Raw genomic sequence first — 12,239 nt, 5'->3', positions numbered from 1 at the left:
TTTTTGTGTAACTTCAAAATGTCTAATATATATTAAAATTTTCTTTCTTTTACATACAGTGCCTTGGAACAGAATCCGGACAGTATATTGTCTTTATTTTGCCGCTTGAGTGGTTCTTTCAATAAAGACAGTAGTGATTATCTTTCAATGCTTTCTACAACTCTTGATCTTCTACGACTTATGGTGAATGGCTATGAGGAAGGACCTCAGGGTGTTCGAACTATGCTTCTTGCCCCCTCAGAATTGGCTTCTCTTTTGAAAAGTAAATCAGTGAAAGAAGAAAATAAAAAATCTGATTTTCCTCCATTAGAAGAACTGAATAAGCTACTTTCTGTAAGAGATATTTTAATTGATTATTTTCATTTAAGAGTGATTTATTTCACATGTGCTCAAAGCAAAATTCTAACACCTATTTCACCATTTAATTCTATGGCAAATTATACTACTATAGTATTCTTACGTTCAACCATAATATTCTTTATGGGCATTGTATAATACTTTATCATGTGTATATATATTGTTTATAATTTCTGTGATGGTGTTTTTAATTGGGTTGCTGTATTTTTAAAATATATGACATCCATATTTGTTATGGCTATCTTTTTTTCAGCCACCTCGCTGGGCATTTTGCCTGTTGTGGTGTTGTATTTGTACTAAATTTTCTTTCTGGTAATTTTTTTTTCATTCTGATTGCAAACACTTTATTAATTTCATTATCATATGAACTGGTGCTTAAAAAAAGATTTAAAAAATTCTATGTTTAACCTAAACACCACTCTGTAACATAACAGCAATATTTATAACAATGTTTCAATTTTCTCCCAAGAGCATGTACAGAGGAGCTCAGATTTAACTTTTTTTTTTTTGTGTGGATATTTTATTTTCTTCCCGCAATCATGTTGATCCTTATTTAACAATTACCCTAATTGAACAGATAGTTGACTATTCTATGTAATTCACATTAAATTGAGATTTAACTGCAATCAAACCCTATAGTGCATCCGTATCTTATAACAAACCTCAAGATATATTGAACAAAATTTTTGGTCCCATCCCAGATTCTGTTAATAAATCAAATATATGGCAAACAAATTTTTCAGTTCTTTCTTTAAATTCTGTTGCAACTGGTTTTGACTGTATATTCTATATATATCTTATGTTGGTGAATTATCTTTATATTTAATTTTTTTAGTAAATGCAATAAATGATCTTGTGTAGAATTTTGAAACTGATAACAGAATATTTGAATATTATGCAGGAAGCTGCCAGTGAAGAATATGCAGTGGAAAGTCTGTTAGAAGGAGTTTCTAGTCTGTTGCTGCTTCTCCATGAGTCAAGTGGAAAAGAAAAACCTGAACAAAAAGGCAAACTAAAATTTTTTTGTTCTTTTTTGATGAAATAAAAGTGATTTTAAAATCATTAACAAACAATTTGATTTTCTACAAAAGTTTAACCTAATAATATTTAAAAAATAATGATTTATTTGTTTATATAGAGCTTACCGAACCTGTTTTGCCATCGCCTGATAGTTTGCCAAACCAATTTGCTGTTAGACCTGTTTTTGTAGTAGGTGAAATTGAAGAAGAGCGCTTGAGTCCAGCTTATTGGCTTTCCGTTCCGAGTGTTGATGAAGCTGATCAGGAACAAGAACAGGTTCTAATGCTATGCACTAATGGAATATTTTATTTTACATGATGTGCAAACTTTCGAAAGTCTTATCTTCTCTGATATCAATTATCGAACAACACTTATTTTCTTTGAAATAGGTCTCTGTGGACTTGATGGCAATGTCAGAAAAATACATATCAGAATTTGATCTCAAATCTAACTTAGAATCTCTGTGTATGCCCTCTGACACAGAAACCAACATAAAGAAAGATAAAAACTTGAGGTTGTTTTCAAAATTTTAAATAGATCTAAATAATGTATATTATTTAATTTATGTTTTTAAAAATTGTGTGTGTTAATAATGTATGTTTATAGGGGGGGGGGGGGGGAGATAGTGAACAGGATGTCTCTCCACTGATAATGAGTGTTTCTCAACTGCCAGGCCATATCCTCACCTATACCGCAACATATAAAAACCCAGATATAAAAAGTTTTTGGACTAAGGTGCATGTTATAATTTGCTGATCATTAACTAATGTGGTGTTAGTTAATAATCGTATAAATATTGTACAATTAATACGTATCAATTAATTGTATATTGATTGTTTATTGCGTGAATTCTGACTGTGTGTGGCCCCCAGTCTCAAAAAGTGAGAATCACCGATATATAAACAATAATGTGTAAAGTTAAAAAATTTTCATATGGAAGAACTTTTATAAATTAGATATTTTCTTCTCTGCCATAATGCTAGACCAGTATTATGTGTAATAGTCTATTCCTTTATAATGGTTTGTCACTTTTTCTAGCCTCCTAGTAATTGAAGAAAACCCAAGCACCACCGGGTATTATAGCTTGCCACATTTAAAATTGGGCCATGCATTTTCAAAACTATGTTTGAAAGTGCTTCTTTTGAGTCTCAGGAGGAACCTTGAAAAACTTTCTATTTCTCGGTCACCAGTATTTTCTCCTTTACTCGGATCGAAAAGAAGCTCTTGCTCTAAAACCATATGTACTAAATATCTTTGCTAAAAATAATAATAATTACTTTCGTATATACAATGTATGTTTCAATGAGCACAAGATGAAACTTGGGCTACGTCACATCGGACGATTCTATTTTCTTTTAGGTAGAACGATTGCTTTTCAAGAATCGCTCGCAAATGACAGCTCTCAGAGTTGACTTCTCCTAGAAAAGAACTGAATCGTCCAATATGACGTACCAAAGCCAAATCTCATCTTATATTTAGGGGACTATATACATGTGTACTTTCTTTTCTTTCTGAAGTGCTGTTTTTTTGTTTTACTTTAATTGTTTATTTTCTCTTATTATTTGTTTCGTTTTATAAATCATATATATTTTATGTGCTTATATTTATATATTTCTCTGAATCATGTATTTTGTTTAACCTAAATTTTTAAGCCTTGTGGAGTTAATACAAGCGATTAAGTGATCCAATTTAAAAAAAAGTGATTTTCAATCTGAAAATTTTCCTTTATTTTTTTCAACGTATATGATAGTTGGTAATTTTTGAAACGAAAATGGTAATTTTTGTCTGTGTTAGTCTCATATTCAAATTTTTTTACTAAAATATGTAACAATTTTTTTTCTGATTCCCTTTATTTCAGCTATAGCACAAAGCGTAAATATCAAACTTTGATGAACCCCATGTCTGAAGGAGGGATCAAAAAGCCATTCAGTATGAAATATTTTACTTTCACCTTTTATTTAATTCATATGTTTTTGCTTTATGTTGTTTTGCTCATGATATTCTTACATTGGGCTGCCCAAAACGATTTTTCTTTCTGTCTGAAGCATTTTCCACTAAAAGTAATGTGAAAAGATAAATTTCTACATCTTCTAATTAGCATTTGTCAAATGCACCCTGTAGTTCACATGCCATTTTTTCATTGTATCTTAATTTCAGCCCCTTCATGGAATATTTTACTAAGGCGAGGGAGGCAATTTCTTTTGGACAATCATTGTATTCTATCAAAAATTTGATAATAAATTGATATAGGTATATATGTGTGTATTTCCAATTAGGCCTATTCTATGTTTTGTCTCGCATTCAATCAAACTTCAAAATGATGAGTAGCAAGATGTGTTACCTAGATTTTCATTCTTCCACTAATTCTATGATTAATAACTTTTCATTTCCTTTGGTATTCTAGTTCAGCTTTATTTTATGAAGTTTTGTGTATCTTAAAATTGTTTTACCATTTTTTTTATGCAGTTGCTCCAATGCGAGGTAGAGGTTTTGCTCGTGCAACAACACATAGTACAAGAGCAAATGATCCCTTCCGTTCACGCCCTCCAAATACTAGCCGTCCACCATCTATGCATGTTGATGACTTTTTGGCATTGGAAAGCAACCATCCAACAGGTGCTGTGCAATCAACATTGAAAAGACAGGTAGGGTATTCAAAACCTGAAGAGACAGTTTTCAAATGTTTCATCTTCTAAATTTGAAAAAAAAAAAAAACTACTTGCTTAGCGGGAAGTACACGAGCTAGAGCCTGGAATCTTCCACCTCTGATATTGCACGTTCATTGAATTACTTTTTTTTTAACTTTATGATAGAAAATGTTCAACTATATGTTATGCAATATAACTTCTTGGGGGGAGGGTGTAACAAATATACTCGTGATATAATGCTCACTGGCAACAGGTTTGAAGGTGCTCAATCTATAAGTTTAAATTTCATCAGATGTCTTTTTCTGTATTTAAGTCATGATCGTAAATAGTTATCAGGAATCAACCAGCATAATGTCTGATTAAAAAATTTTCATTTTCAAGTGCTAATATTATCATTTAATCCTGATAGATATTTTCACAGTCTATGTTTCTTCAGCCTGAATCTGTGAATAGCTTAATATCTCAAAAAGAAACGTTCTAATCATTGTGGCACAGTCTATAAGTCTGTTTTATAAATTCTGACTTCTTTTCCATTGGTATTCAAATGTACTTCTATAATATTTTATATAGGATGGATCTCGAGGTCGAGGAAGGGGTTTTGATCGAAACCAAGCATTTCCCTCAATAAGAGGTGGTAGTGGAACTGGTGGAAGGTTTTTTAGTCCTGCTGGCCCATATGGGCGTCGTGATCCAAACAGTCGTGGTATGGCTCTCTTCAGTTTAATGCCTTCATTTTTTTGTTTTGATAGTTCCTTTAGTACCATATTGCATTCTATGTGAAATTAAAAAAATATTTTTTCTTGATTTTTTCACTTGTGTATGAACTTTATTGATGATTTCCTTCCCCCCCCCCCCCAATCTCTGTATTGGTTTTGTCTGAATTTCAAAAATTTCTTAGAAATTGGGTTATAACGTAGTAAATTTAAGTTGTCTTTCAAATCTGTTTTTTTTAAAAGAAAATCTTTGGTCATTTCAAAATTGCAGTGTTTTAATTATTATTGATTTAGTGTAAATGAATCACATTTAGTAATTTTTACAACATTTGAAATACTATTAATAAAAGTTTCTGGTACAAATATATATATATATTTATATTTATACCAGAAACTTTTATTAATAGTATTCCAAATGTTGAAATATATTTTTCAAATGTTACAAATATATATATGTTTATACCAGAAACTTTTATTAATAGTATTTCAAATGTTGAAATTGTGCTTTTCTCAAGAAACTTAAAATTAATTATTTCTTGTCTCTTTATCCTTATTTGTTTATCACCATTAAATTTCACAAAAACCTATTAAATTTAGATTTGTCACTTGTGGTACCAACTGTTATAATAGTGACTGTTACAAAAAATATTTTGGATAAAATAGAGATGGAAGAAGAGACATTTATTATAAAGAATAATCAGAAGGTTTTCTGATTGATACATTCGACTTTGAAAATTCGTTTATGAATATTCCACATGAAAACATCTTAAATATTTGTGAGAGTTTATATGTGAAATTCAAAAACATTATTCACTTTGAAAAACTTTTGGAACAATTTAGTGAAATTTTGCATTTTTGAGAATTACTTGTATAATGGCATCGATATATTTAAACAGATCAAGGGTATACCCATGGGCATTTGTTTTTCCTAGTGCTTTTGCAAATATTTTTGTACATTTCTAAGAAACTAATATTTTTGCTGAACATAAAATCATGGGTTTTAGATATATCAATATTTTTAATTTTTAAAATTTTCTGGAATTAAGTGGTGATATTTATCCTACAGATTTGACACTCAAGAGAACCAATCATGACCCCCTATCTGCAGATTTCCTTAATCTTAAAATTTGCTTGTCTAATAACATAGTCTTTGTTGGTATTTTTAATTAAAAAAATAATTTAAATTTAAAGTTAATTGTCTTTCTAATTTCAATTCTAATATTAGTATTAAAATTTTGAAAACTATATTTTTTGGACAATTATCAAGAATTAAAAAACATGTTATAATGCAAATGATTTTCTAAAAGCATTTTCTGAATTTTTAAATGTCTTGAGTGGCAGTGGTTATCTGTCTTCCTTTATGGGTTTCAAACTTTACCCACGTTTTTCGACATGTTAGCTTACACCATGTGGTTTATTAGTGACATTAGTAATAAAAAGTTGAATTTTAGGTAGGTTTTGTATTTTTATTTTTTATTTCTATTTTTAACTTTTTAACACACTTTTGTGGAGGTGTCTATTTAATATTGTGCTACTTATGTGCATTTTCATGTTTTTCTGTTTTTTAATTTTTGTATTTTCTCATATTTACTTTTTGACTTCCAAAGCTTGTTTATCGCAAAAATGTCAGTGGTAAATTTATGCCTATTTTTGGCCTACCATCATTAGAAACATTTTTGCTATTTGGAGCAATGGGGGGGGGGGGGAGAACGACCTCTTCATTGTTCCATTTTATTTTTGTATTTTTCGTCTTCTCATTTTCTTCTTAATTATATATATATATATATATATATTTATTTATTTATTTATTTTAGCTATTGTAAACTTCTGCTGGCTGAACCAGCTATGCTCATCACTCTCCCTCTGCAGAAAACTAAATCTTTACATATATTTACAGGCATGCAGTTACAATTTCGTCACTTATGCATTAAAATAAAGGTTTTCAGTGCTAAATGGAGAATTTTTTTTTATGATGGTTTCTTTTTTTTTACATTTTTTACCTTGTAAATTTTTTTGAAATGGTTTCAGAATGTGTTTTGCCTACACTTTTTTTTGTAGGTGGAAGTCGTGGAACTTTAAGGGTCTCATCTTCTGCTTGGGGAAATCGGACAGCAACTACTGTTTTAAAGTCGCCATCCAGTATCGGAGTCAGAACAAGCTTCAGTCCTCGTACTAGGTACATAATAGTTATATTAAATTCAAATGAATTAAAAATTTCATCAAAACAATCATTGTTGTCTCCATTTAATGAGATATCAACCATTATTCTTTTAAATTGTATTTATTTTTTCTAACTCCAATGAAATAAAATTAACTTCAGTGAAACCTCCTAACAATGGCCACCAATGGGACAGAGAAAATGAGGCCGTCATCGGAAGGTTACTGTTGTTAATAGGTTCAGTGGTATCGAAAAAAATTGAAATTGTTGATTTCACATAAAATTACAACCCATACTATAATTTAAATAAGCTGTTTTGTATCACATGACATTTACTTTGCATGGCAAATGCAAAAATTTTGCATTAAAAATATTTGAATAATGATTGGATATTTTTTTCTATTGTTAATTTCATTCGAACAATAATTTTTTAAATTCTAGATATGAAATGCAACTGGTTTTGGCATAAAACATGAAAATTTCATGATGAAAAATGTGCAGCACTGTGCTGTAATCCTTATAGCAACGGATGGACATTTTTCTAAGATGACTCTTATTCCAATATAATTAGCTGTTTTTGCTCTAGGGCAGAATTTTCAATTGATGCCCACCTTTTGTCAAACAGCATGAAAATCAAGGATTCCATGGTCTTTGATATATAGTAACTTATTATATTTTAGTCATAATTTCTGCTTTGTTTTCTGAAACGTATCTAGCACACCTGTTAGCTTAGAACTCTGGGTTCTGCGAACCACATTTTGAAAACCACCATTGTGGGGAACAACTTATACTCGATTTTATGTTCATTGATTTCAAGGAGAGAAAACACCTTCAGAGCAAATATTGATTGTTATTTTTCTTATGATATGCATCATAATTTTTTCTTCATTTTCATGTTCTGTAGTGGTTGTTATTCGGAAATCATTGTTTTTGGTGGGGGTGGGGGGGGGGTGACCTTAATGTTAATCCAATAAAGTGCATTCTGTTCAAAGAAAATGTGGCAGTTGTTTGGAGGTGACCATTATGGAGGGGAGTATATTCAAATATTCGAGTGGTCATGTTCTTTCTGTCTATGGCATTAACTTAATTTGCTAATTTCCCACTATTTAAGTCATACAATTTACAACTTCAACTAATCATTTAGAAATGTGTCTCATTAGTCTGTATGTGTGATGATACTGTATTGTTTTAGTTATTTGAGATGAGTATAACTTTATGAAAGAAATAAAAACTTTTTTTTTTAATTTTTTTCAGTGTCGCGGAAAGATGCAGTTATGGAGATATATTTGTTCCTCCAGAAATCCGTCTTACCACACAGCGCAGTCGTGATCCATATGCAGATGTTGATCTATCACCAGATATGAGATTCTCCAGAGGCATACGTACAGCAAGCACAATAGTCCCAACTTTGCAGAGCCATTGGCCTGACAGCAGGAATAAGTCACAAAATCAAAGGTTTTGGAAAATTTATGGCCAAACTTGTTTTTGCATGATTTTTAATTATACAGTTAATGTTCATGACAGCAATCCATTACAATGACTGGTAGGGGAATAAGTCCCAACTGTTTTCATATAACATCTAGAAATATGTTTTACTTTCAGTATAACAACCACCAGAGATAATAACGTCAGTTTTCAACAGAATGATGAGGGTCATGATAAAGAGTGTCGACTGTATATTGATTTTTATTATAATTTTTTTTCTTACAATTCTTTGATTTAAATTGTTTTATTTTATCTTAAAGCACTTGAGGGGGGGGGGATAATGTAACTTTCTGTAATCACATTTTCAACATGGATTCATGCTAAAAAAAATTTTTTAATTCAACATTTGTTTATTGAAACCAGTGGATCGAAATCTTCTAGATATAGGCAGGTGCTTCATTATTGAATTGAAACCAGACCCTTTTTTTTAAAGAAAGAGAATACCGGTTAAGAAAATAGAATAGAATTTTTATGTATAATTTTTTTTGTTTCTCTAAAATCTCAGGATAAAATATCATGTAAAAAAATTTAATTTAATTAATTTTATTAAAAATTGAATTGAATTTAATTTTAATTTAATTTTCAATTTTAACTTAAGTTAAATTAATTAATTTAAAATTAAACTAAATTTTTAATTTCATTTTATTTATAATTAAATAAATTCAATTTTAATAAAATTATTTTTATTATAGTTAAATAAATTTAATTATTATATGAGAAAAATGATGAAGCTTATTTAAATATTCTATCTATAAATCCAGAATGAAAAAAATTGTTTCTTAGTTTTGGGTAGTTTATTATCTTTTATTTTTTTCCCCATGACCAGGTTCATGTCCAGTGTTTCGCCAGCAAGAGGAGGTGGACGACGTGATCTGAATGGTCGGCATAGTCGTTCCTTTACACGTTAAGACATTTAAAATCATATATGGACTCGTTTTCATAAGAACAAATTGTTTGATATGTGGCAGCAGTTGATCTGCAATTCTATGGAATATACTTCCATCATCTTCATTTCATTATGTGTTTTGTTTTTCAATCAGTTCTGGGTAATATTTTTATAGTATAAAGTATAACAACTTATTATATTGTTTCATCCAACCCGTAAGGTTTTCTCTTACCCCAAAAGATTTCTATTCAAGAGGTCATAAATTGTGAATAACAGAAAGGAATAAAATATTTTTAGGAATTGAGGTGAAAAAAATTGAGTCCATACAAAATATTAAAAATTTATTCAAAATTCTTGTTTTGTCGATTTTCCAATCTGGATCGACCATCATTTAAATTTTAGTGTGTGAATGTTTTAGTTGGGAATTGAAATTCCTCTTTCCTTCGTCTGATTAAAACATTTAAATATACATATTATATTGCTTGCGAAATTGCAATAATGGATGCAATTGTGCATATTTTAAATAAATTTAATTATTAATATGAGAATAATTATTAATTACAAGGTCATTTGTTTTCATAACATATATATATGACAACAACAATAGTTGTAAAGTAAATAAAAGTTTTTCCTTAAGAAGAAACACAAGATATTTCATGCGATTGTATAATAAATTAACAATGTTTGATTCTTTTTTCTTTGACAAACAAACGCGATCTCAAATCTTTTATTAACTCCACAATTGTTGTTTTTCAAAATACATATTAACAAACAAATGTCAAAAACAAAGATGTTAACAATTGAAAATTCAATAATTTTTGCTAGTTCTCCCCCCCCTCCCCCCCCCCCCCCAATAACTTCAGATCAATAGTTATTGAGAGAGATTCCTTTACTTTGAGGAAGCTGTTGAATTCCATGAAATTTTTATGGATGGACAATCACTCAAAATGTGCCACTACTTATGCAGGAAAACAGCATGAGTAAAGTATTCCAACACATATTATTTGGTTGATTGAACTGTGGGGAGCCCAATTTATGAGACACAGCCTTATTTGCTGAAATAGTCTTTTGGTGGCATAAAATTACTGTTGAATGCAGTATATGTATGTGAACAGATATAAATTCTGTTGTATAATATTATTCTTTGTCTATGTTCATTAAAGATCATCCAAAAATATGAGCATAATGTATACATAAATAGTATGGATTGCATTTTTGTTACAGTAAAATTATATTCAATAACACTAAAGCGGACCTGCCAACCAAAAAGTTGTCACTAGTAAAATAAAACCCAAAAAAGCGGCGTAAAGCTCAGCATTTGATGTAGGAATGGGGAGAAGATTTTAAATCTTTTTGTTAACAAAAATCTCTCCACCAATTTTTTAATTATTTTTTAATTTATTTTTACAAAAATTTTATGGCATATTTTCATTTGCACAAAAACAAAACACTAAAAAAATTGGAATTCATGTTTTTTATAGGTTTATATTATTTGAATATTTTTGATTCTGTGGCTTGTGATACTCACAGCAGTTCAAAAGGTTTCTCGAGAATTTAAAAAGTTCTGTCTTTAATTGCAGATCTGGCAAATTTGCAAAAGCAACCTTAATGTTGATTTTTACAAAACAATACAGCACCGTTCTCTTTTTATGAATACATATGAATGATCAGGGCTGCAACTAGATGCTTGATCACCCCCTTGTAATGTTGAAGGAGAGGTTTCAGAATGAAATTTGTGGCCCCCTCGGGGGTCTAGCACCCGGGGAATGAGACCTGCCTGCACCCCCCTCCCCCCAGTTACGGAGTTACGGCCTTATACACTATCTACCAATAAGTATTTGGACACCTATGCAAATGACGATATCTGCGGTCCTGAGATACGTCACGCCCTCCGCCGGTATATATCTTGTAGGAAACAACATCGGCATTAGTCGCATGCAAGATGGAGCTCTCTGATTTCGAGAAAGGTATAATTATCGGGTATCATAAAAATGACCGATCCTTAAGGGACATATCTAGTGAGCTGAAGTACCCAAAATCGACAATGGCCTATGTGATTAAGAAGTGGAAGGTGAGCTGTGATTGTCGGAATTTGCCCCGAGTCGGCAGACCAACGAAACTGGGAGATAGAGACCGACTGGTGCTGTCCAGAGAAATTCGGAAGAACCGCACCCAACCGATGGCCCTCATCCGCGAGGAGTTTCAACAGGCATCCGGGAGTATTGTTTCAATGAATACCATCCATAAGGAAGCACATCTAATTGGTTTTCATGGTCGTGCTGCTGCCCATAAGCCTTTGATCACAAAGTCCAACCGCGTTGCTCGGTTAATGTGCAAAGCACATCGAAATTGGACCGTAGATCAGTGGAAACAGGTTCTTTGGAGCGACGAATCAAGGTTCACCCTCTACCGTTCGGATGGCAGGGTCTGGGTTTGGTGTCTGCCTGGAGAACGTCTCCTGTTAGAATGCATTGTGCCAACAGTCAAGTTCGGCGGAGGTGGAATTATGGTCTGGGGGTGGGTATGGACTGGGACCCTTGGTCCCCATTCATGGTAAACTCAACGCCGATGCCTACTGCACTATTTTGGATGACAATGTGCTTCCTACGTTGTGGCAGTTTTACGGGGTGGACCCCTATTACTTCCAGGACGACAATGCCAGCTATCATACTGCGAGGTTAACCAAGGCTTGGTATGGTGCCAATGGGGTTCATCGAATGGACTGGCCTGCCCAGAGCCCAGACCTAAACCCTATCGAGAACCTCTGGGACGAGTTGGATCGCCGAATTAAGGGGTGCCCTACCCATCCAAAATCTGTGAAGGAACTGACATGTTTTCTCCAAGCCGAGTGGAAGAAAATACCACTAGCCGTCACACAAGGACTTGTAGAAAGTATGCCCCGGAGGGTTCACACTGTAATTGCCTCTCGTGGAGGCTCTACCAACTATTGATTTTGAATAAAGTTAGTTTTT

The 12,239-nt window shown here is 31.9% G+C and overlaps 1 protein-coding gene across 1 annotated transcript in view; it reads left to right on the top strand.

Annotated features, from left to right (window-relative positions):
• vir (VIR_N domain-containing protein) overlaps positions 1-10,447 on the top strand; it is a 70,236-nt gene extending 59,789 nt beyond the window's left edge. Inside the window, exons 31-40 of the mRNA XM_089245804.1 lie at positions 60-333; positions 1,259-1,364; positions 1,496-1,653; positions 1,767-1,891; positions 3,236-3,306; positions 3,844-4,022; positions 4,596-4,728; positions 6,797-6,914; positions 8,151-8,351; positions 9,208-10,447. Coding sequence (XP_089101930.1) covers positions 60-333; positions 1,259-1,364; positions 1,496-1,653; positions 1,767-1,891; positions 3,236-3,306; positions 3,844-4,022; positions 4,596-4,728; positions 6,797-6,914; positions 8,151-8,351; positions 9,208-9,289 — 1,447 coding nt within the window. The 3' untranslated portion in view covers positions 9,290-10,447. The remainder of the gene's footprint in view (positions 1-59; positions 334-1,258; positions 1,365-1,495; positions 1,654-1,766; positions 1,892-3,235; positions 3,307-3,843; positions 4,023-4,595; positions 4,729-6,796; positions 6,915-8,150; positions 8,352-9,207) is intronic.
• Positions 10,448-12,239: the final 1,792 nt, after the last annotated feature.

Source organism: Pholcus phalangioides, unplaced genomic scaffold, assembly GCF_987345545.1.
Source record: "Pholcus phalangioides strain wild (caught in Gottingen) unplaced genomic scaffold, Ppha-v1.0 ptg000016l_1, whole genome shotgun sequence".
In the NCBI taxonomy this organism is placed as follows: domain Eukaryota; kingdom Metazoa; phylum Arthropoda; class Arachnida; order Araneae; family Pholcidae; genus Pholcus; species Pholcus phalangioides.
Note: the sequence above shows the minus strand (reverse complement) of the source record. Positions and strands in the feature narration are given on the sequence as shown.